At 41.8% G+C, this 21,829-nt stretch overlaps 1 protein-coding gene across 1 annotated transcript in view; it reads right to left on the reverse strand.

Moving 5' to 3' along the window:
* Nucleotides 1–21,829, reverse strand: part of dbndd1 (dysbindin domain containing 1) — a 30,783-nt gene that overhangs the window by 8,443 nt on the left and 511 nt on the right. The window contains exons 2-3 of the mRNA XM_041192552.1: nt 6,775–6,921; nt 2,885–3,025 (exon numbers count right to left, since the gene is read on the reverse strand). Coding sequence (XP_041048486.1) covers nt 2,885–3,025; nt 6,775–6,921 — 288 coding nt within the window. The remainder of the gene's footprint in view (nt 1–2,884; nt 3,026–6,774; nt 6,922–21,829) is intronic.

The following is a 21,829-nucleotide window of genomic DNA, read 5'->3' on the forward strand; positions in this document are numbered from 1 at the left end:
TTTTAAAATGTTTATAGAAATTCTTACTATCTGTTTTTATATTTCTGGCTAGCTTTCTCTCGCATTCTAATTCTTCCCTCCTTATTAATCCTTTCTAATTAACCAGGGATGGTGTGTCAATCCCTTGGACTTTTTCTTACTCGTATAAAGGGTTAATGTTAAATATGTAAATATATAGTCTACATCATCAGTGACGTAAGATCGCATAAGAGCATGGAGAACCTCATGCTGAGTCCTAATTGTACATAGCTAGTATAATATTCAATAAAAGCTAGAGTTTACTAACAGCCTTTCCTCCAGCATTATTTGTAAGTCCAGACCCATGACTGTCACATCTTAATACCCACAACAATAATAACAGAGCATGCGATACAATCTAAAAACGCTGGTTAGTCGTTGAAATTGACAGGAACACTCTAATCTGTAAAGTTCTTTAATTAAACTGAGTGACATCCGACTGTATCTAGAATTGGGAGCAGGGGATGGGGGAGGAGTGTGTGACATGTTTCTGCTAACTTTTAGGCTATTTTAAAATATGCTATGTTTACAAATAAAATGAAATACATGATCAGTTTAAGTGTTGAGCAGTATATAATTTCTCTTCCCCTCCCAACTATAAGAAGGGTAGAAGTGAACAACAAGCTTATGGTACTAAGTGCTGCAATTTTACCTTAATATTTTGCATCGTGAAACCATGTAAAAAAGCTGCATCTGTTTCCTCTGTAGATAAAGCAGTTCCCACATACCATTTAAGACCAAATTTTCTCTATGTTGCAAAGTGGAATTTTACAGTATTAGTTATACATAGAAGTGCACACAAATTGCCCCACAGAAAAATACTGTTTGACCCATTTTGGTGTTTATTTCCTAAATGAGCAGCCATCCTAACTCTAGTGCATTTCTGTTCTCAAGTCCTTTTATCCAACTTTCCTTTAACCACCAATTTTTATGTTCTATTCATGAAAGTTGTCCTGATTTGTGCTTCAATCCATAAATCATCCAGTTATTTCTACAGGCTTAAATCCTCTGTGTAAAACAAATTTTCCTTGCAGTGCCATAAATTATTTACATGTTCAGTTTATACACCATAGAGTTTATTTTACTCTTGTGTAAAATTAAAGAAAAATGGTTTATCTAAAGTGATACTTTTTACCAAGTGCTCAAAGTGAAATACATCCAATCCAAATTGGATTGAATCAAATTTATACAGATCTTTAAAATCTTATTGTATTAAAATGAATAAATGACATAATCGATATTGTAAATGATTACAAGAAAGAATTAACCATGCAGTGAGCTACTTTATAAGCAATCTTTTAGCTAAATCCTCACTTAAAAATCCATAATATGTATAACTCTGAACAACAAATCCCAATGAGCTTCACAGGAGTGTATTCGGAGAGAAAAAAAACTGAGCCTAAAAAGATGTTAGAACTTAAGGAGTGTCTTAGAGGAGGAGAGGCAAAGTAATTTAGAGAGGGAAATGTAGAACATGGGGCCTAAATAGCTGATGCAAGTCCATCAATATTGGGGTGAAAGGAATGGGATGCACAAAAGGCCAGGGTTGGAGGAATACAGAATTCTTGGAAGAGAAGCCTAGAGGAGGTCAGAGATGCAGGGACTGAAAGGGAATGTAGGTCAGCAGCCTGACAGTGAAAAACCAGCAAAGCTTCTGGAGCAGATGAAATCCCTGCTGAAATTCTGAAACTCAGTGGAGATATATTCCTGACACAGCTGCACAATCTCATTTCCCTCATCTGGGAAGAAGAGGGCATGTCAGGGAATCTCAGGGACAGTGTGATCATGACTATATTCAAGGAGGGAGACAAGTCCGATTGTGGTAACTACAGTGGGGTTTCCCTCCTGTCTGCCACAGGGAGGATCATTGCGAGGATCTTCCTCAACCGCCTCCTCCCAGTAGCCAAGGAACTTCTTCCAAAGTCACAGTGCAGCTTTTGCCCATCGAGAGGCACTACAGACATGATTTTCATTGTGTGGCAAACTTCTGAAAAGTGAAAGGAACAGCACCAACTGCTGTACATGACCTTTTTTGGCCTCACAAAGCCTTTGACTCAACTGTGGAGGCTTATGGAGTATCCTCCTCAAAATTGGCTGCCCTCAGAAATTTGTCACCATTCCCTGACTACTCCACTATGATATGCAAGCCCCAATCCTCACCAACAGACCCACCACAAACCCCATCTCAGTTGAAACTAGGGTCAATCATGCTGTGTCATTGCACCAACTCTTTTCCATTTTCCTCGCTGCAATACTGCACCTCATCTCCAGCAAATTGACCACAGGCGTGGAGATAATCTACAGAACGGACGAGGATGTGTTCAATCTATGCTGTAGTAGGGGTGGAACCGAGAACATTTATATTATGTCTATTTATCTTGCTGTTCTTTATTTTTCTTTCATTTCAAAGTTCACTTCTCAAGCAACTGAAAAAATATTGAGAAATAAATTGTTGCTTAAATAATGATTAAGATTTGTAAGAGGGAGAAGAGATTATTGGAGTGAGAATAGGTTAGGTTAAGCACTAGTAGAGACCAGCTGGGCCAACTTGTCTATTTCAAAACTGTTGACTCTGTGGAATACTTTCTCCAAACATTTTAATTTTCAACATCTGTTTTGAAAGATACAGATCACTAGCTATGTTGTTTAAATCCTACAAATAAGTATTATTTTGATCTAATTTATTTATCTCAAATCTTTTCCCTTGAGTTTTAGTCTTCATATAAATTTAGTTCTAATTTTAATTGTCATCAAATATGCAGTCATTATGTTTCACGTCTATTTCCTCTTCATTTTCAGAATGGAATAGCACTAAGCAGGGCTAGAGAGCTAGTCTTCATCTCAGCATGTGCTCACTGACACTGACCTGTAGATGAATCGTACGGTGGATTCTCATCATCAGAATCAGCAAAAACCTCTGCAAGTTCTTGGTCGGACATGTCTGTGAGTTCAGTCAGATCCATGAGGTCAAAGTGTACCTCAAGAGATGAGACACTGCTGAGAGGCTCTGTGAATGCAAACACATAAAAGAAAATTCTTGGTATGCTAGGAGGACCTTAGCAGTCAAGCTCAAAAGTTACAGGTATCTATAAAATATTTTTATATAAAATGCAGATTTAGTGGTGTAGAAGGTTGGAGAAGCTTGGGTTTCTCTCCTTGCAGCAAAGCAGGGGAGATTTTATAGTGTTGTGCAAGATTATGACAGGTTTAGATAAGATAGACAAAGAAAAGCTGTTTCCATTCGCTGATGGTACAAGGATTAGGGGGACGCAGATTTAAGGTTTTGTGCATGGGATGCAGGTCGGATGTGAGGAAGAATATTTTTCCGGAATGAGTGTTAATGACCTGGAACTCACTGACTAGGACAGTGGTGGAGGTGGAGACGTTCAATGATTTCAAATGGAAACAGGAAGGGAAATAAACTTGCAGGGCTACGAAGATAAAGCTGGGGAATGGGACTGACTGGATTGCTCTGCAGAGAGCCAGTATGGACTGGATAAGCCAAATGGCCTCATTCTGTGTCAGAATTACTCTATGATTCTAAATGTCAGTTAATTTTTTTTTGTTTTCAATTGAGAAAGGAGAAGGACAGGAGTTGAAAGTTCAGAAATCAGTGCCAAAATAAATTGTGTGACCTGAGCATTATTAATTTATATAATAAATTGGCTGAGTGATAGGAAGCAGAGGAGTTGTGAATGGTTGTTTTTTGAACTAGAACAAGGTACATAGTGGGGTTCCCCAGCGGTCTGTTAGGATCCCTGCTTTTCTTGATATATATTAATGATCTAAACTAGGGTGTGCGATCACAAAATTTGCAAATTACACAAAACTTTGAGGTTTTGTGAATTGTGAGAAGGATAATGACAGATTTCAAGACAGGATGGTGAAACGGAAGGACAAGCGGCAGATGAAATTTAATGCAGAGAACTGCAAGGTAATTCATTTTTGAAGGATGAATGAGAAGAGGCAACTTAAAATAAAGAGTACAATTCTAAAGCGGGTGCAGGAACAGAGGGGCCTGGTGCTATGTGCACAAATTCTCAAAGATGTCAGAGCAGGTTGAGAAAGCAGTTAATAAAGCAAATGGGATCCTGGGCTTTATAAGCAGGGACATGGAATACAAAAGCAAGAAGTTAGGATAAACCTGTATAAAACACTGGTTCAACCTCAACTGGAGTATTGTGTTCAGTTCTGGGAACCACATTTTAGGAAGGATGTGAAGGCATTGGGGAGGGTGCAGAAAAGCTTCACAAGAATGGTTCCAGGGATAAGGAATTTCAGTTACATGGATAGATTGGAGAAGCTGGGACTGTTCCCCCCACACTCCCCCTCCCCTCTCACACTCCCCACTCCCCCCTCATTACCTGAGTCAGCCAGAATGGGGATCTGTTGGCACCAATCTGATCTGCACCGGCTGTCCAGCCAACTGAGCCTGCTGGTTCCCAAAGAGTTTGAATTGCTGTGTTGTAGTCCTGGAGCTATGGGTAGTGATGGCTCCAATTTTCTTTCCATTGTACAGCTGACCAGGAATCTCTCCCACTCTTATCACCCGCCTTGGGGGTGTGTTGGAAGGATTTACAAGTTGAAGCATATTTTGCCACATTATGGACATACCTTCCTTGGCCATCAAGTCCTGGAGTAGGACTTGAACCTAGAACCTCTGGCTCAGAGGCGAGGATGCCACCCACTGCGCCACAAGACCTCCTCATTATAATTATCCAAAAATTAATTTTTATCAACTACGAAAATATAAAGAATTTGGCCTGAATAGTTTACCTCTAAAAATATTAATTAGACCTCAGCTGAAATATTGGGCTGTAACTTCCTGGGAATGGCAATCAGTGTTGGATTACCACTCTATGCCCACTTACCTACATCAAATTTCTTCCGTGCCTATCTCATCCGACCTTCCAGCTCCAGCCAGGTGAGATCCAGGCAGCACAGCTGTTTCTGAAGTTCAGCATCGAAGTCCAGCACCATTGAACTGAAGCACTAGCTGCTGTAAAGCAGGTAAGTTTAAGCATCCTATTGAAAGTGACAGGCCAGGGAGAATGTAAATGCCTAAGGTAAGTGAAAAGGATTTGTGGGGAGGGGTGTTCGGTAATCAGGTGGGGGTGCTGGCGGGGGGGGGGGGGCATCCGAAGGGCTGGGGGGACGGTCAGACATCCAGAGGGCTTGGGGAAGGGGGGAACATCCGGAGGGGTAGGACATCCAGAGGGGTTGGGGGAGGGGGGGGGACATCCAGAGGGGTAGAGGGGTCAGATATCCAGGGTGGGGGCTGTGGGGGTCAGACTTCGGGAGGGGGGTGGAGCGGGCCAGACATTCGGGGGCTGGGGAGGGGTGTCAGACATTCGGGGTGTGTGGGTCGGACATGGGGTTTGGGGAGGTGTGTCAGGTGAGGAATGCTGTGGGGGGGGGTCTGTGGTTAGTCAGGGGTGGGGGAGTCCCCTGGGATGTCGGGGCTGTGGGGGGAGTCCTGTGGAGGGATCAGGGCTGTGGGGGGAGTCCCATGGGATTGGTCTGGATCTTTACAAAAGTTACCCAGAAGTTAGAAGAGGTTTTAATTCTTCTAACTTTTTCTGAGTAACTGTTGGTATGACCCCGGCGGAGCCATCCGAAGTTTGCGATTTAAACTGCATTTTCGGATGGTTCCCAGCGCAGCGCAATTGTCCAGTGGAAGTGTGCACTTCTGGGCAATAACTGTGCAAACCCTTACCTGGGAACTTCCCAGAGGGATTCCCCTGCACACCTTCAGGGTACGCCCCCAAATCTGCACGGGGAAGCTCGGAGGTTACAGCCCAGTATGTTCAATTCTAGGCACCACACTTTAGGAAGGATGTCAGGGCTTTAGAGAGGGTGCAGAGGGGATTTAATCGAATAATGTCAGGACTTCAGATATGTGGATGGACTGGAAAAAGTGGTATTGTTCTCCTCAGACCAGAGAAGGCTAAGGGGCATTTGATAGAGGAGTTCACAATTGTGAATAGTTTTGACAGAGTAAATAAAGAGAAACTGTTTCTAGTGGGAGAAGGGTAGAAAACCAGAGGACACTGATTTCAAGTGATTAACAAAAGAACCAAAAGTAACATAAGGAAATTCTTTTCACACATAGTGTTGCTGTGATTTGGAATGCACTATCTGAAAGGACGGTGAAAGCAGGTTCAATGATGACGTTAAAAATGAATTGAATTAACACTTGAAGGGAAAAATATTTGTAGGGCTATGGGAAAGGAACGGGGGAGAAGGACTAGTTGGATAGCTCTTTAAAGAACCGACAAAGGCATGAGAGGCTGAATGACCTCCTCTGATGTATCGTTCTAAAATTCTATAATCGAACAAGATATAAAATATTTCCCTCTTTTTATGTTTCCCAAACATAAAACCAAATGGGCAAGCAGATAAACTATTCCCAAACATTTGCCAAAATGGCTTTCAATTTGAGGTTGGACTGGATTAATATACCTGCAAATTTTCCCTTATTTCTTGTTTGCTAACACAGCTTTTCCAAATGGTGAATAAGGTTATAAACCGACTGTTTGGAAAACTGGGAGTAAAAATCTGCATTGCACCAACTCATGGCACAATGTACAAAAGCATTAATGCATATATTATGCACTGGAACATTACTGAAAATGTTTATAAACCAGAAGGACTTTGCTCATTTCACAGTTAATTATATAATCAGATTCAGAATGTTATGGATGCATTTCAGGTAGTAAAAAAGCAAGTTAATATATTAGGGCAGTTAATACATACGCCTTCTCTCCACCACCTGCAATAGTCCTGATGTGGAAATTGGGATTCCGTCCTCATCATCTGCAGGGGCAATCCGAGATTCTGAATTCGCTGACTCTTCTTGACCCTTTGGTTCCTTTGGACTCTGTTTGCTTTTATCAAACTCTCCTAGATCAGGGGAATGTGAGAGAAAGGAAAATACATTACTTTAAAAATGCATAAAGCTTTTTACCCACCTCTCCCATCCTCATTGCCCTAAACTGGTTCTTGATTCTCCAAACCATCATTTAAAATTCCTCATCCGTGTCAATAACCCCTCTGTGGTCACACCAAATGTGAAAAAATTACCGTATGTGTCTCTATCTATGTAAAGATATGTAAAGTGCATGCAGTATATATAATTGTGTATGTGTGCGTTTAGTGGAATGTGGGCATATTTGCTTGTGGAGTGTCTGAAAGTGAGCAAGAACACAGGCATATTTGATTATGTCTGGCTTTGTCTGTGGAGAGAATTCTATCAACCATAGTGTGGTTCTTGATAGTATGTACACTGAATTTATATGTGTGCACACGTAGAGGGTAAATGCAGTTATACTGTGTGTGTGTGTGTGTGTGTGTGTGTATTAAATATATGCATGTATTGAACTATGTATGCATTTAAATATTTGAGCTTGTATGGAGGGGGTAAAGTATGTCTTATCTATTTTCAAAAGTGAGTGCTTGTATTTATGTATATACTTTTATTTATGCCGAAAGAATATGTACGTGCGTGTTAGTATAGTGTGTCCAAATGGAGAGATTTCACTGTACAAATCATTTGTGTAAAGCAATTGCTGTTTGACTTGCCTCCATCTGGTAAGGGTGGTAACTAATTAATTTCTCAGCTCATACCTCATTAAATATTGACAGCTGCTTTGGCAGCAAGAGCACAATGGTATGTTGCCAATAAATAACTATACTACATGGCATGAAGGAAAAGACCAAATAGAATCCGCTCACATTTCAGAGATGGTGCATTCTATAAAACAATTCAAAAGAAACCACAGTAAAGAATATTCCATTATGTTAACGTCAAAAAGAAAAACAAACAAAACCACACTGAGTAGATGATAAAAGCAGCAGTATACAGGGCCAAAAAAACCTCTCTTTCTTCTGTACTGTTTTTAATGTTACTAAAAACAAAAAATAATCAGATATTATTAAAGTTCCATTGCCTCAGGCAGTAATTACTAAAAACATAAAAAAAAATCTCTCTTTTATCATAATGTTAAGTTCTACCAGAGATAGAACTTCAAATATGCTTCAGAGTTTAACGAACCTATTAGCACTGAAGTAAAATCGTAATCCTTTAAGAGCACCTCAGCTAAAGCCATGACAGGTATTTATTAGTAAAATATGCAAAAAGTATGTCAGTGTATTCATAGTAAAAGAAAAGAATGATTATGCTAAAATTGTGAAATACTGGACAAACACTTAAGATTTGACAGAATCCTTAAAGAGAAAATACAGATGTAGGTCCTTGGTATCTTTTTTCCTTTGTTAGCAGGGAACTGAAAGAAAACCAGCACCACACTTATAGCCCCAAACCAAGCTACTGAGAAATGTGCATAGGTAGAATTATGTTTACCTAATAAAGAATGATCACAAAGGACATAGCTTAGTTATTTACTTAAACCCAAATGTTAGCAAGTTGGAGTATTCTAACTGTGGGAAGATTCTTCACCCCCAGTAATTAGATTTGTCTCTCCGGATCACATTAAGGAACTGCATTGGCTGGTCAATCATCAACAGCATTCTGGAATACTGCAATTCACCTGATCCAGGCACCAGATTATCAAGTTTACCAGTGAGGGTTGACATGCTTCTATACTCCCACCCCTAGTCTGTTATTTTGGAACCTTGACCACAAATAGAGCCTCCTTAAGTCCTGTCCCCAAGAAGGACTTTGTTAGTTGGTCATTAAATAATTTGGAAACATGGGTTTGACCCCTGACTAGTTGATAGGCAGATAGCAGGAACACTATGAGTGCATGGTGAGCAGTACAACTTGCCATAAAATGTGAGGAATTTGCTATCACCCTCAGGCCACAGCATGGGTGTGCAATATGTCCCTTTGTACTGTGAAGTTCCAGCAGCAGTTGTCTGCTTCTCTGAAATCCATAGTGGTAATCATGATCTCTATTGCTGACAAATGGGTCTAAACCCAAAATGTTGGCTCATAGAAATAGACCCAAGTTACAACATGGAAACAGGCCATTCAGCCCACCCAGTGTGTGTCAGCAATTATCATCCACACCAACAAGTAGTCCTAATTACATTTACTTTTCTTGCTCCCATATCAATTCATCCAGCCATCCAATTTAATCTTGAATGTTGACCTGTTTCTGCCTCAACCGTTAATGCTGGACTTGAATTTCACAGCCTCACAACTCCGTGGGCAGGATTTTTACCTTGTCGGACGGGGCCAGGGGCAGGCGCGGTGAGCGGGCCAGGAATAGCCGTGAAACCCGACAGCCGCCCGCAATCGGGCCCTGCCCGCCATTTCACGCTGGCTGGCCAATTGGGCCAGCCAGAGTGAAATGCGCACTGGGAGCCTCAGCACTGCCAGGGTGGGGGAGGGGTGGGGAGGAGGCTGAATGCAGAAGTCAGCGCATATGCAGGGGAGAGTGCAGTGAAAGCTCCCCGAAGGCAGTGAGCTGCCTCAGGGAGCTGAAGATTTCTAACATTCAAAATAAAGATTTTAAAATTAAGGTAAACATGTCCCCTCACATGACTCTGTCACATGAGCAGGGACATGTTAAAAATTAGATTTTAAAATTTTTATTTTATTTTTAATTAACATCGGAAACCTCATTCCGACATGAATGAGTTTCCTCAAAAATCCAAAGGCCACCTGGCCTTTTCGCCCGCACACCAACGGTAAGGTTTGGACAGGCAGGGAAAAGTTCAGTTTAATTAAGTTATTAATGGGCTTCCCTTCCTAGCAGCACTGTGGGTGTACCGACACCACATGGACTGCAGCGGTTCAAGAGGGCAGCTCACCACCACCTTCTCAGGGGCAAATAGAGATGCGCAATAAATGCTGGCCCAGCCAGTAAAGCCCACATCCCGTAGATGAATTAAAAATAATTAACAGCCCTCTTAATTGTTGGCGGGCATGCTGCCGGCTCCCACACGCACCCGCCAATCGAAATATCGCACGAGTGTGCGACGATGTCGGGACGATCGCCTGATGTCATCGAGCGCTATTTCAAGCTCGTGTGTGTCGGACACGTGCCCGCACACCCAGCTGAAAATCCAGCCCTCTATGTAAAGTGACTTCTCTTGCTCTCGGTCCTAAATCTTTTACGTTTAATCTTATATCCATGGCCCTTAGCTCCAGACCACTCAATTACTGGAAATAGCACTGAGCCTACTTCCATTCATCATATAATGTTTGCTCTTGTTTCTTTTACCAAAATTTATCATCTCACACCTATTGACACTGAATTCTATCTGTCAATTCTTTAACTCCTTCCTCGTCATGTCAATATCTCTTTATAGCTTCTAAAAGAACTAAGCTTTATATATTTGTAGCTCTGTAAATTTTGATACCACTTCCCTTAGGCTTGTATCCACGTTGATATTCACAGATGTATACAGTGAACAGAAGTGACCCCAAACTGAATCCTGTGGGATATCAATATCTAAACTCAACCACTGTGGAAAAACTGGCCTAGCGGAAACTGGGCAGATGGGCAGTTAAAATCACCCAGGTGACCTACCCACAGTTGAGCCTTCTGTATCCCATGATTGTTAACAGGTTTCTGGATGGGCAACTATGCTGCGTACCCAAAGGCAGCAAATCCATTTTTAAATTTGCAGATTACGATTCAATTACATCAATAGGTCCTTACTGCAATTTTAACACCAATCTGAGTATGGAAGCTCCTGCAGTTTTCTCACCTGGCTGAGCTAGATCATAAGAGGATTGGGACATGACGAGGTCTAGGAAAGTATACTTTTCACTTTTCCTTGCAGAGCCACTGGAGCCCCACAAGGGAAGTTTTGGCCTCTCTTTCCGTCCTTCCTGCCAGGAGTTAAAGTCCGGGCCTTACTCCGTTTTCTCCCTTCTCACTAATTTTTAATTCAGTTTGCTATTCATCCTCTCACTCTATAGCCTTTACTATTCTTTAGTGCTGCTCCATGTGAGGCCTTGTCAAAGGTTTTTCTGAAGATCAGGTACAATACATCTGCTACATTTCCCCCATCTAATGTATCTATTACCACAAACAAAGAATTGTATGAGGCTTGTCATGTGTGATTGCCCATTTTGACAACTGCTCTGGTGGCTACTTTTCTCTTTACGCATGCTGATAGACTACTATGACTTCCCAACATTTACTGGTTTTATCTTGCTGTGATAGTGAACTGTCGATCCTGTGTTTCACAATTATTGTGCATTTATTTTGCATATAATTTTTGCTGACACTTTGTAGCATCCTTCTAATGTCCTTCAGGGAAATAACTCTGCCGTCTTTACCTGGTCTGGCCTACATGTGACTCCAGATCCTCAACAATGTTGTTGACTCTTAAACTGCCCTCCGAAGTAGCCTAGCAAGCCTGTCAGTTCAAGGGCAATTAGGGATGGGCGACAAATGCTGGCCTTGCCAGCGATGTCCACATCCCATGAAAGGATTTTTTAAAAAATTAAAATTGGAGAAATAGTCCTTTGGAATGACACCCTACATCAAGTAAGGAAATCAATATTTTCTTAAATTACATCATGGAACTTATAATTTGTATGAAAGAATATTTTAATATTTAATTTATTACCCAGTTGATTCCCACTTTGTGTCAGCTATGACTCAGTTGAGAGCATTTCTGCCTCTGAACTACAAGGTTCTGGGTTCAAGTCCCACTCCAGAGTTTGAGCACATAGAATCAAGGCTGACAGTTCAGTGCAGTACCGAGGAAGCACTGCATTGTTGGAGGTGCTATCTTTCAGATGAGATGTTAATCTGAGGTCCCATCTGCCTGCATAAGTGGATGTAAAAGATCCCATAGCATAATTTCGAAGAAGAGCAAGGGAGTTATCCCTGGTGTCCTGGCCAATGCCTGGTCATTATCACATTGTTAACCACATTCATAAATGTTAGCAAGTACAGATCTTAGTGATGCTGACACAACTAAAGCAGAATTTTGTTGCTCTATACTTGAAAAGGAGGACAGTGAGAGCCACGGTCTTCTCAACAGCCACTGCTAATGCTCTTTGATGATTGTCAGATAGGAGACAGGAGGATATCTTTTGTTTGTTGGATATATTCATTGACTATTCTAACCCCTACCCTACTCTGCTACAAGCCAGAATGCATCACGTCTGTGAAGGACTTATTTAGTCACTAGCAGAGAACCCCTTAATGTACCAAATGTTGTGAACTCTTTAGTACACCCATTTACTTAGTCTTTGCTAGTGAACTGCCTCTTTTCTGCTCCAAGATGATTATGCATTTATATTTCTTGCATATAACTTTGCTGATACTGTGATGTACCTATCAGCTGAGGATTAACCTTCTGTAATAATTCTGTAGCACAACTGTTGTAGAGGAGAGAAGGAATAGTTCAGAACTTGATCTCTGTTAATTTAACCCTGAATAATTCCATACACATATTCACACCCAGCCGCCAAATTCGGTAACTCCTCAAAAAAGGGCCCAGAGATTGCAACATACAATTTGACCATGTCTGTTGCTTCTGATGCAGGCAGCAGACAAACTTCATGCTGCCTATTTATTTAAATATTTGTAACACGCAGCGAGTGCTAAGCACGTTGTTGGATGGAAGCACGCCATGGCAGGGAGCACAAAACATTGAAAGGATTAACGCCAATTCAAGCCATTCCGTATTACTTGAAGCAAGCCTGCACTTCTTAAAGGGGTGGTGCACTCTGGCTGGAGCAGGTGCCGATACATTTAAAAGCTAGCTTAGAAAATAGAATAGAAAACATTACTGCAAGATAAGGTTTTATTTAGTTGAACTGTAGTGTAGTGAATAAGGCAGACTTGAAAGTTTTCCAGGAGAAGCCTTTGGCTGTAAAAGTTTGAAACATAGAAAAGTTTTTAAAGATGTAGTGCTGCTTTGCAATTTTCAAATAGAGAGCAGACAGATAGGAAGTTGAGAACACACAAATAAGAGGAAAGAATATGTGCAGAATAACCTGGGCTTTGGTCAGGAATGGAAATTACTGAAGGGGAAGGTTAAGTGGTAAAGGGAGCCAGTCAGGGGAAGAAGATAGATACAAGCTAAAGGAAGAAGAATGGTAGAAACAGAGACACCTTGTGCTTTGAAAATCAGTACAGCAAGAGCACACATGCTTACATGTGTTATACTCAATCTGTTAAACCTGCTTTGCCTGTAAATTGCTTTATTTCCTGAAAAAAGAAATTAAGGTATTAGACTTCTCAGCATTCACTCTTGCTGCATTATCCAGGTAAAAAGAAAACATCCATCTTTTTATTAATGTGGCCAGGAGGCCCTCCAGACAAGCCCTGCAAAGGCACTAGAACCATATCACTGTGGCAGTACAGTAGCTTTCAGGACCTGGATGCAGTGTCACAGAAGTTCAATGTGTATTCAACTTCAGTGAATGTGCCTTCAAATGTCATATCCCACTAATTGCACCAATAGCCTCACACATTGCTTAATGCACCACACCTTTATCATTCCTTCCTTCAGCAGCTTGCGCAGCTGTGTTGCCGCTGTTCATTCTCCCTGTCATGTTGTAGTCCAAGGGAGACGGAAATTATTGCACCCATGGCTGCAAGCAAGTGGTTTGTGCAGAAATCTTGAAGCCAAGACAAAGTTCTTCACGTGTCATGCCAGTCCCTGTAGACTTCAGCAACTTTAGACAAATTTGCAAACCACAAAACACTTCAATGATCACAGAAATAGCCAGCTCTTGTGTGTTCAGCTGTGCAAAGTTTAGAGCTGAATAGCTGAAATCTAAAACGGAAGTGCTGGCATCAAATCAGTTTTACACGCTGATCGACATTACAATCTACATACATCCGATGGACGCTCCCTGTGCTCTCACCAAAATGGCTTCTGTTGCTGCTAGCACCAGAAATGTGTGCATGTTTTGGATGCAAAATAGTACTCAGGGCAGTGAAAAACTGGGTTTTCGTAGCCACATTTCATGGTCAATAACTCCTAAGAGCTGTAGTTCAAGTCTCAGTGTAATAAACATCTGCCTTTAGCATAAAGGACCTGCATAGAACAGCTTTTGACTTGCCAGCCACTTCAATATTCCAGGTGTCCAAGTTATCATGACAGCGGATCACAGCCCAAATTACTTACCGGCATATTGAACTTTTTGAGGAAGACGTGTTTTTTTAAAAAGGCATACAAGCAAAAGCTGGCTGAGACTGTAAAGTAACCACTTGCTGGAAAATTTCTATGTGGATTTGGCTTGATCGACTAGTCCAAAGAATGGAATATCACACTTAAAAAAGGTGTAAAGGCCTACTTCAGACAAAAACACTTCAAAGGAAGAGATGTAATGCAAAAGACTGAACTCTAATCCCCTGTGGTTGTGGAGACAATGGAGACTGATTACCAGCTCAGCGGAAACCATCTCCTGTTGTGTTATATCCCAGAATGTAGAACTGATCTGAGTTGAAAGAAAGCAGATTCTGGGCGAAACACATGGTTGTTTTTCCCTTCCAGGAATACACAAGAAAAGGGGTTAAAAAGCCAGCTGCAAATCCGATCAGTGCGTGCTAGTTCTGGTGTTATAGTTCTGCTGTGCTAGTGTGTGCTGTGAAGGTCACAGCTGAAGAACATCAGCAAGGCATCCCTGCAGCTTGCTGGAGGCATTTCACAAGTCAACAAACCACAGTTAAAAAGGACAAATCCTTCAGCCAACCTGCAGAATCAAGTGTCTCCAAACCAACTGCTCAGCTGCCAAAGTCAGATCTACCGGCATCACCCAACTTGATGGCTGCAACATTTCACCTCCTCACTCCTACTCCTCACGGATGAGCCAAAGATTGATTTGTATTTTTAAAAAACTTTTATTTTTGGACTCAACTTCTCACTTCTAAGCTGTGTGTATGTGAGTTGCATTTCTACTATTTTTTCTCAGGTTTCTGGTAACTAATAACCTCTCACTTTTTTTGACTCAAAGTCTGGTTAAATTGGCTCCTTCTAAAACATAAATACATTTGGACTAGGAAAAGGTATCCATGAGGGAAGAGATCCTTTTTAAATTAACTTTGTTGCGACCAAACTTGAGGATTGAATAAAGGGAGCCATTCATCCCTCCTCACCGGGAACATAACAATTTGGGGTATCTCATCTGGGACCATAACAAATTGGGGGACCTCGTCCGGGGACCAGTAATAACAAACTCCAACATCTCGTACCAGACGTACTCATCTCCAACTGCTTAATCCCTTATGTGAGAGGTTTGGCAAAAAGACATACCTCTTGTGAATGAAAGAAAATATTGTGGATGCTGGAAATAAAAACAGAAAATTCTGGAAAAGCTCAGCAGATCTGGCAGCATGTGTGGAGAAAGAAACAGAGTTAACAATTTGAGTCCATATGACTCTTCTTCAGAGCTGAAGAGAGGTAGAAGTGTGATGGGTTTTATACTGTTAAAGAGAGGCAGTGGAGCAAAATAAGTCAGGGATAGGTGGGAGCTCAGGAAAGATTTGACAAAGATGTCATGCACACAAGACAAAGGGAGTGATGATGATAGTGTTAAGGACTGAGGCAGGTGCTAATAGTGGCACAAAGGTCAGATAGCAGAATGTGTTAATAGCAGAACAAGGGTCAGCACTCTCTGAAAGCAAATCATAAGAACACGTTACAGACTGACCCTGTTGGGGTTAGGGGGGTGCTGGTTTTGGGAAAAAAATCAATGGAGGACAGAGTTCATGTTCTGAAGTTGTTGAACTAAATGTTAAGTGCAGAAGGTTGTAAAGTGCCTATCAAAAGATGAGATGCTGTTCCTCCAGTTTGCGTTGGGCTTCACTGGAACAATGCAGCAGCTGTTAGGAAGTAGAGACAGTTTAAGTAAGTTATGCTGGTATTTACAGGTGTTAGGAATGAGTTTAGCTTTAAAGTTTAAGTTTGATTTTTATTTCTGTATCTATGGCCAGAATTTTACCTTCGGTGTGCGGGCACACACCTGACATGCCGGAGCAAAATATGACACACGATGACGTCGGGTGTGCGTCCTGACATCACCACGCACTCATGCGATATTTCGTCCGGCAGGCCCACACTAGAGTCCGGTGCGCATCTGCAGATAATTGAAAGGCCTATTAAGGCCATTAAGGATCTAATTAACTTGAAATTTACGCTAAAACAAAAACAGAATTACCTGGAAAAACTCAGCAGGTCTGGCAGCATCGGCGGAGAAGAAAATAGTTGACGTTTCGAGTCCTCATGACCCTTCGACAGAACTTGAGTTCGAGTCCCTATTATTTACGCTGCCTGTCCAGGCAGGTGCTGCTTGGGCAGGTGCAAAGGCCAAGCGTCTTTACATTTTTTTAGGAAACCTCATCCACGAGCGGCATGAGGTTTCCTGAAGCTAATACTAATTAAATAAAATCTTTATTTTTGACATTAAAAACTTGTACCAACTCATGTGACAGAGTCACGAGGGGACATTTCATTCAATTTTTACTGTATTTAATTTTTTAAAAAAGCGCTTCAATCTTCCTGAGGCATCTCCGCTCACGATCCACGCAGGGCGGACCTTAATTGGCCCACCCGCATAAAATGGCAGTGTGGAGCCGATTGCGGGCAGCTTCCCAACCACCCCCACACCTGCTCCCGCTGAGCCCGCACGCCAACTGTAAAATTCTGGCCTATGTGTTAAGAAAGGTCAAATGGAGTTTTAGTTTCACTAAATGAGAGTTTTATGACTGTAAGCTAAGTTAAACAAACAATAATAGAAAAAAAAGTGCTGTTGCCTAGCAACAGGGAAGCAGGTCCCTCCCACAGACACATATGGAAAAAACTAGAAAAGCAGTTTCGAGTTCAGTTTTGAAGTCAGCTGCCAAGCAGAAGCCACCTAGAAGGTTCAGATAGTCAGTCCCAAAATCCAGGGGAGTGGAACAGGGGAAAATCCCAAGCAGACCTTCCAGTCAAAGGAAGAACAGGAATCTGGAAAAGGTACTATTAAGTGAAGTTAAGAATGAGGGGCGGAGAGAAAGGCGCAAAACATCAGATTAAACAGAAAAGCTGCAAAAAGCAGATTTAAAACGACACCAGCTTGCAAGAGGCAAGGAGGTCCAAAGAGACAATTGGAGGTCAGTAACTCTTTGCTATGGGCATGCGAAATAGTGTGTACTGTTGACAGCTGAGCCAGTGAGAGAGAGTGCATGGAAGACAGCTTGAATGCATATGGTGATCCAGAGAAGAGGAACATCAGAAGGTGAGACTGAAACCCTGGAGGTGAACCCTTGCAGAAGGCGTCTGAGAAGAAGCGTCGGTTTGAGGGAAGATTCCAAAGTGAGTTCTTGGAGACTGGAGGTTGGAAACCCTCGAGTGAATGACAAGTTCAGTGACGCCGGTTGGCTCATGTGTGACAAGCATCTGGGGGAAGTTGGTGAGCGATCTATAGCATTTGGTTGAGGTGGCATCTGTCACTTGGCTTCAGAGTGTGGTGTGTCTGACCACAGGGTGCCTACTGGTACATGGACTGTGTACTTACTGTGGACATTAAGGTTTAAGATGGCTTTTGTAACTTGTGTTATCCTTACAAATATGTTTATATCTGTAAAGGTATAGTGGGTGAAGGGGTATTGTAATATAGTTCATCTCTTGTTTAATAAATGTTTTATGCCTTTGTTAAAAGTTCATTAGCTGACTCTGGTGAATCTGTTGAGTAGCTACTCTCCATGTCTTTAAACAAACAAATAAAAGTTAGAACCTATCAAGCTGGGTTCCACCCTTGGATTAGGCTTGTCCAGGAGTAATCTCAGCTGGGATCATAACACAGGCCAAGGACAGAAATGTGAGCATGAGAGCAAGATGGTGAATTAAAATTGCAAGCAACAGGAAGGTTAGGGTCATGCTTGCGGACTGAGCAAAGGTGTTCCGCATAGCGGTCATTCAGTCTGTGTTTAGTCTCCCCAGTGTAGAGGAGACCGCATTGTGAGCAGCAAACGCAGTAGATTAAATTGAATAAGAAGTGCCTCTTGTGATGCTGGCTTTTCTTCAGGGCGCCCACTGAAAGGTTGGGTATACTGGCATACTATATGCACAACTGTATTGCCTTTTTGCCTGAAATCTAGGATTGGATTTAGATTGGGTATAAATCCTGCACATTTACTCAGGACTTTGTTTTCAATTTCGTTATTTCTGCAGTATATTTTCCAGAATTTGACATCTGCTCTTCAATTAAGTTTCATCATTAAAACAGTCAAGGACCAAAGCTTGTTCCTCCCTTATTGTTGTACCTCAGTCAACTGCATTCTGAACACAAATCATTTTTATTAATTTAAATTCGTCCTCTTACTAGCCCGGCTTACTTTGAAGTGATTTGCTGACTTTAGCTTATATATGCTCAATAAACATAGCAGATATCTTATAATATTTTGTATAGTTTGAAAAAGTCAACTTATTTAAAGTGAAACGTTCGTAAATTATACAGATCAATCCGAGTGACCATTATATATGAAGCTAGCAGTGTCTTGCCAATGGCTAATTTGAGTGAACGTGTTGATTTCTTTGCTGCGATCAACGTTTGAACTGAACCGTAGTCCAAAACTTTGACTATCAGGCCTGTAACTCTTGATAATTTTTTAAAGAAAGAATTTATTTGCATTTATATAGCATCTTTCACAATCTCAGGTCCAAAAACACTTCACAGCCACTGAAGTGGTGAGCAGAAGTGGCAATTTTTAAAATTCATATATGGGATGTGGGCGTCGCTGGCTAGGCCAGCATTTATTACCCATCCCTAATTGCCCTTGAGAAGCTAGTGGTGAGCTGCTTTCTTGAAACACTGCAGGCCCTATGGTGTAGGTACACCCAGAGTGCTGTTAAGCAAGGGAGCTCCAGGGTTTGGAAGATATTAGAGAAGGGATTCAAGGAAGAGGGAGATGAAGGAATTTGGGGTAATTCCAGAGCATAGGGGCAATATACAATAGCTCAAAACACAGCCACCAATAGTGGGGCAAATGAAGGAATGCATGATAAACCAGTGAGTTTGGGGTATTTACAGAGACAGGGAAGAGTGATGTATGGAGGGATTTAAACAAGGAAAGAAAATTTAAAATTTGAGGCATTGGAAGACCAAAAGCATAAGTCCATCAGCTAGAACGAGGGTTATGGATGGCAAGACTTGGCGCAGGATAGAATGTCACCACCAAAGATTTGATGATCTGAAGTTTAGAGGATGGAGAATAAGTGGCTGATGAGATTTTTTTCTTTGTTCTTGGGATGTGAGCATTGCTGATAAGGCCAACGTTTATTACCATTCCTTAATGCCTTTGAGGTAGTTGTAGTGAGCCGCCTTCTTGGACCACAGCAGTTCACCCAAAGTGATGTTAGGAAGAAGTTCAGGTGTTTGTCCCAGCGATAGTAAAAGAACAGCGATATAGTTCCAAGTCAGGATGGTGTGTGGCTTGGAGAATAATTTGCAGGTGGTGGTGTTTCCATGCATCTGCTACCCTTGTTCTTCCAGGTGATGTAGATCGTGGATTTGGAACGTACTGTCAAAGGAGCCTTGATGAGTTTCTGCAGTGTATCTTGTAGATGGTACACAGTGCTGCTACTGTGCACCAATGGTGGAGGAAGTGGATGTTTAAGATTATGGACGGGGCGCCAATCAAGTGGGCTGCTTTGGTCCTGGATGGTTTCAAACTTCTTGAGTGTTGTTGGAGCTGCACTAATCCAGGCAAGTGAAGAGTGTTCCAGCACACTCCTGACTTGTGCATTGTAGATGGTCAACAGGGTCTGGGGAGTGACGAGGTCAGTTATTCACTGCAGAATTCCCAGCCTCTGACCTGCTCTTGTAACTACAGTATTTATATGGCTAATCCAGTTCAGTTTCTGGTCAATAGCAATCCCCAGAATGTTGATGGTGGAGGATTCAGCGATAGTAATGCTGTTGCATCTCATGGGAAGATAATTAGATTCTCTCCTTTTGAAGATGGTCATTACCTGATGCTTAAGTGATGTGAATATTAGCTGCCACTTATAAGCCCAGCCTGAATGTGTCCAGGTCTTGTTGAAGTGGGCACAAACTGCTTCAGTATCTGAGGAGTTTCAAATAGTGCTGAACATTGTGCAATCATCAGCCAACATCCCCATTTCTGACCTCATGATGGAAGGAAGGTCATTGGTGAAGCAGTTGAAGATGATTGGGTCTTGGACACTACCCTGAGGAACTCCTTCAGTGATATCCTGGCATGATAAAAGTATAGGTGAGGCTTTCAATGGCAGATGGGCAGAGGTAGGGGTGGAGGCAGGTGATGTTACAGAGTTTTTGTAATGGGAAAGACATGGGGAAACTCAGTTCATGGTCAAACTGGAATTGCAAATATTCTGATTCAATCTGATACAGTGGCCAAAGAGGGGAAGTGGAGTTGATGTGAGCGTGTGGAATTTGTGCAGTGGGTCAAAGCCAATGCTTTTGGTCTTCCTAATGTTTAGCTGAAGGAACCACAATTTGTTGAATGCTGCCTGACCACACCACTAGCAGCAGAGGACAAATGTATGGCCCACAGCTGGGTACAAGCATGAGCTCAGGGCAGAGGGGGAAGTAAGGCTGTTATATGGAAAAAGGCCATTATGTTTCTCCCTGCATTTGCTTACACAAGCAGAGATCAATGCTTGCAATACAGTTATGAAGAATTCAATCCATGTGTAGGGCCTTGTCTTATGCACAACTTGATCTATATGTTATTCTTTAGTAATAGTATGCGGTAGATACCATTTGTGTAAGACTCTGTTAAAGCACTGTATAAATCAAGTTGTTATATTCCCTTATCTCCCCTAATTCCACAACCTCCCTCCCACCAAAGCTGGCAGTCCTGGGTACAGTTCCATAGACACCAAATGCCCCAGTGAGGCAGCCAAGAAGGTGAGTATCAACAGATTACTCCTCCTTGTGATGAGGTAGGTGGATGGATGGAGGGGTGTGCAGCCCTGGTTAAACCCAGTCTTCTAATTCCTCCTCTACTTCCACACATAGATCTTCTAGCAGGGGTCACAGGACAGTCATTGGGAACATAGACCAGAACTAATTTTCCTCCTACCTAATGTGGAGACAGTGGATATTAATGATGCCTAATAATCCTCTGATCATAGACTGGCTCAGCAAGTTTTGTCAATGAGTACCTGAACTACACTGAAAAAGAACCCTAGAATTGATCTGAGCTTAATTAGTTAAGCTTGAATGGTTCCAATCTATCTCAGTAGTCCTGGGTTAGAGAAGGAAATCAGCCAACATTCCTCTTGAGTTTTGAAATATACCTGCCTGGAAATGGGGTGAGGATGGGATTTGGTTCAGCTGTGGTGCCGCATGTGGATAAATTTTTTGCCACTACCCTTAGTCAAAGTTCAGACAAATAAGTGAAGAGTACTGGAGGCTACTAGTGGTGCCTATGGAACCATATATCAGCAAGAAATCAATGTTTTATTGATCCGGATAAGACGTCCCCCGCCTCCCCCACCCACCCAACCACCCAACCGCACACATACACACACACCCCGCGCCCAGCATGGTTTTCTGATTCATTTGTTCTAACGGTCCGTATACTGTAGTCAACATGTGTTTTAAAAAATCATACGTTGAATGAAACAGAATTTTAAAAAAGTGAACGCCGCAAATACTCGGGAGTAGTTATAGGTGCAGTGATGCCGTACAATATTCCTCAGTGGATATATCATTTGCAAATTGTTAGAAATCAGTGATGCACTGAATTAACTGTCGTATATGAACAGTTTTTTTGGATTAAATCTGTGGAAGGCTACTATTGTTTGAAATTGTAAAAAAAAACATGAAATATGAATAAGATTTAAATATTTAAACAAGCAATTGAACGTTAAATATTAAGCTCAATGTTAGACTAGG

The sequence above is a fragment of the Carcharodon carcharias genome, chromosome 7 (genome assembly GCF_017639515.1).
Source record: "Carcharodon carcharias isolate sCarCar2 chromosome 7, sCarCar2.pri, whole genome shotgun sequence".
NCBI classification, from domain to species: domain Eukaryota; kingdom Metazoa; phylum Chordata; class Chondrichthyes; order Lamniformes; family Lamnidae; genus Carcharodon; species Carcharodon carcharias.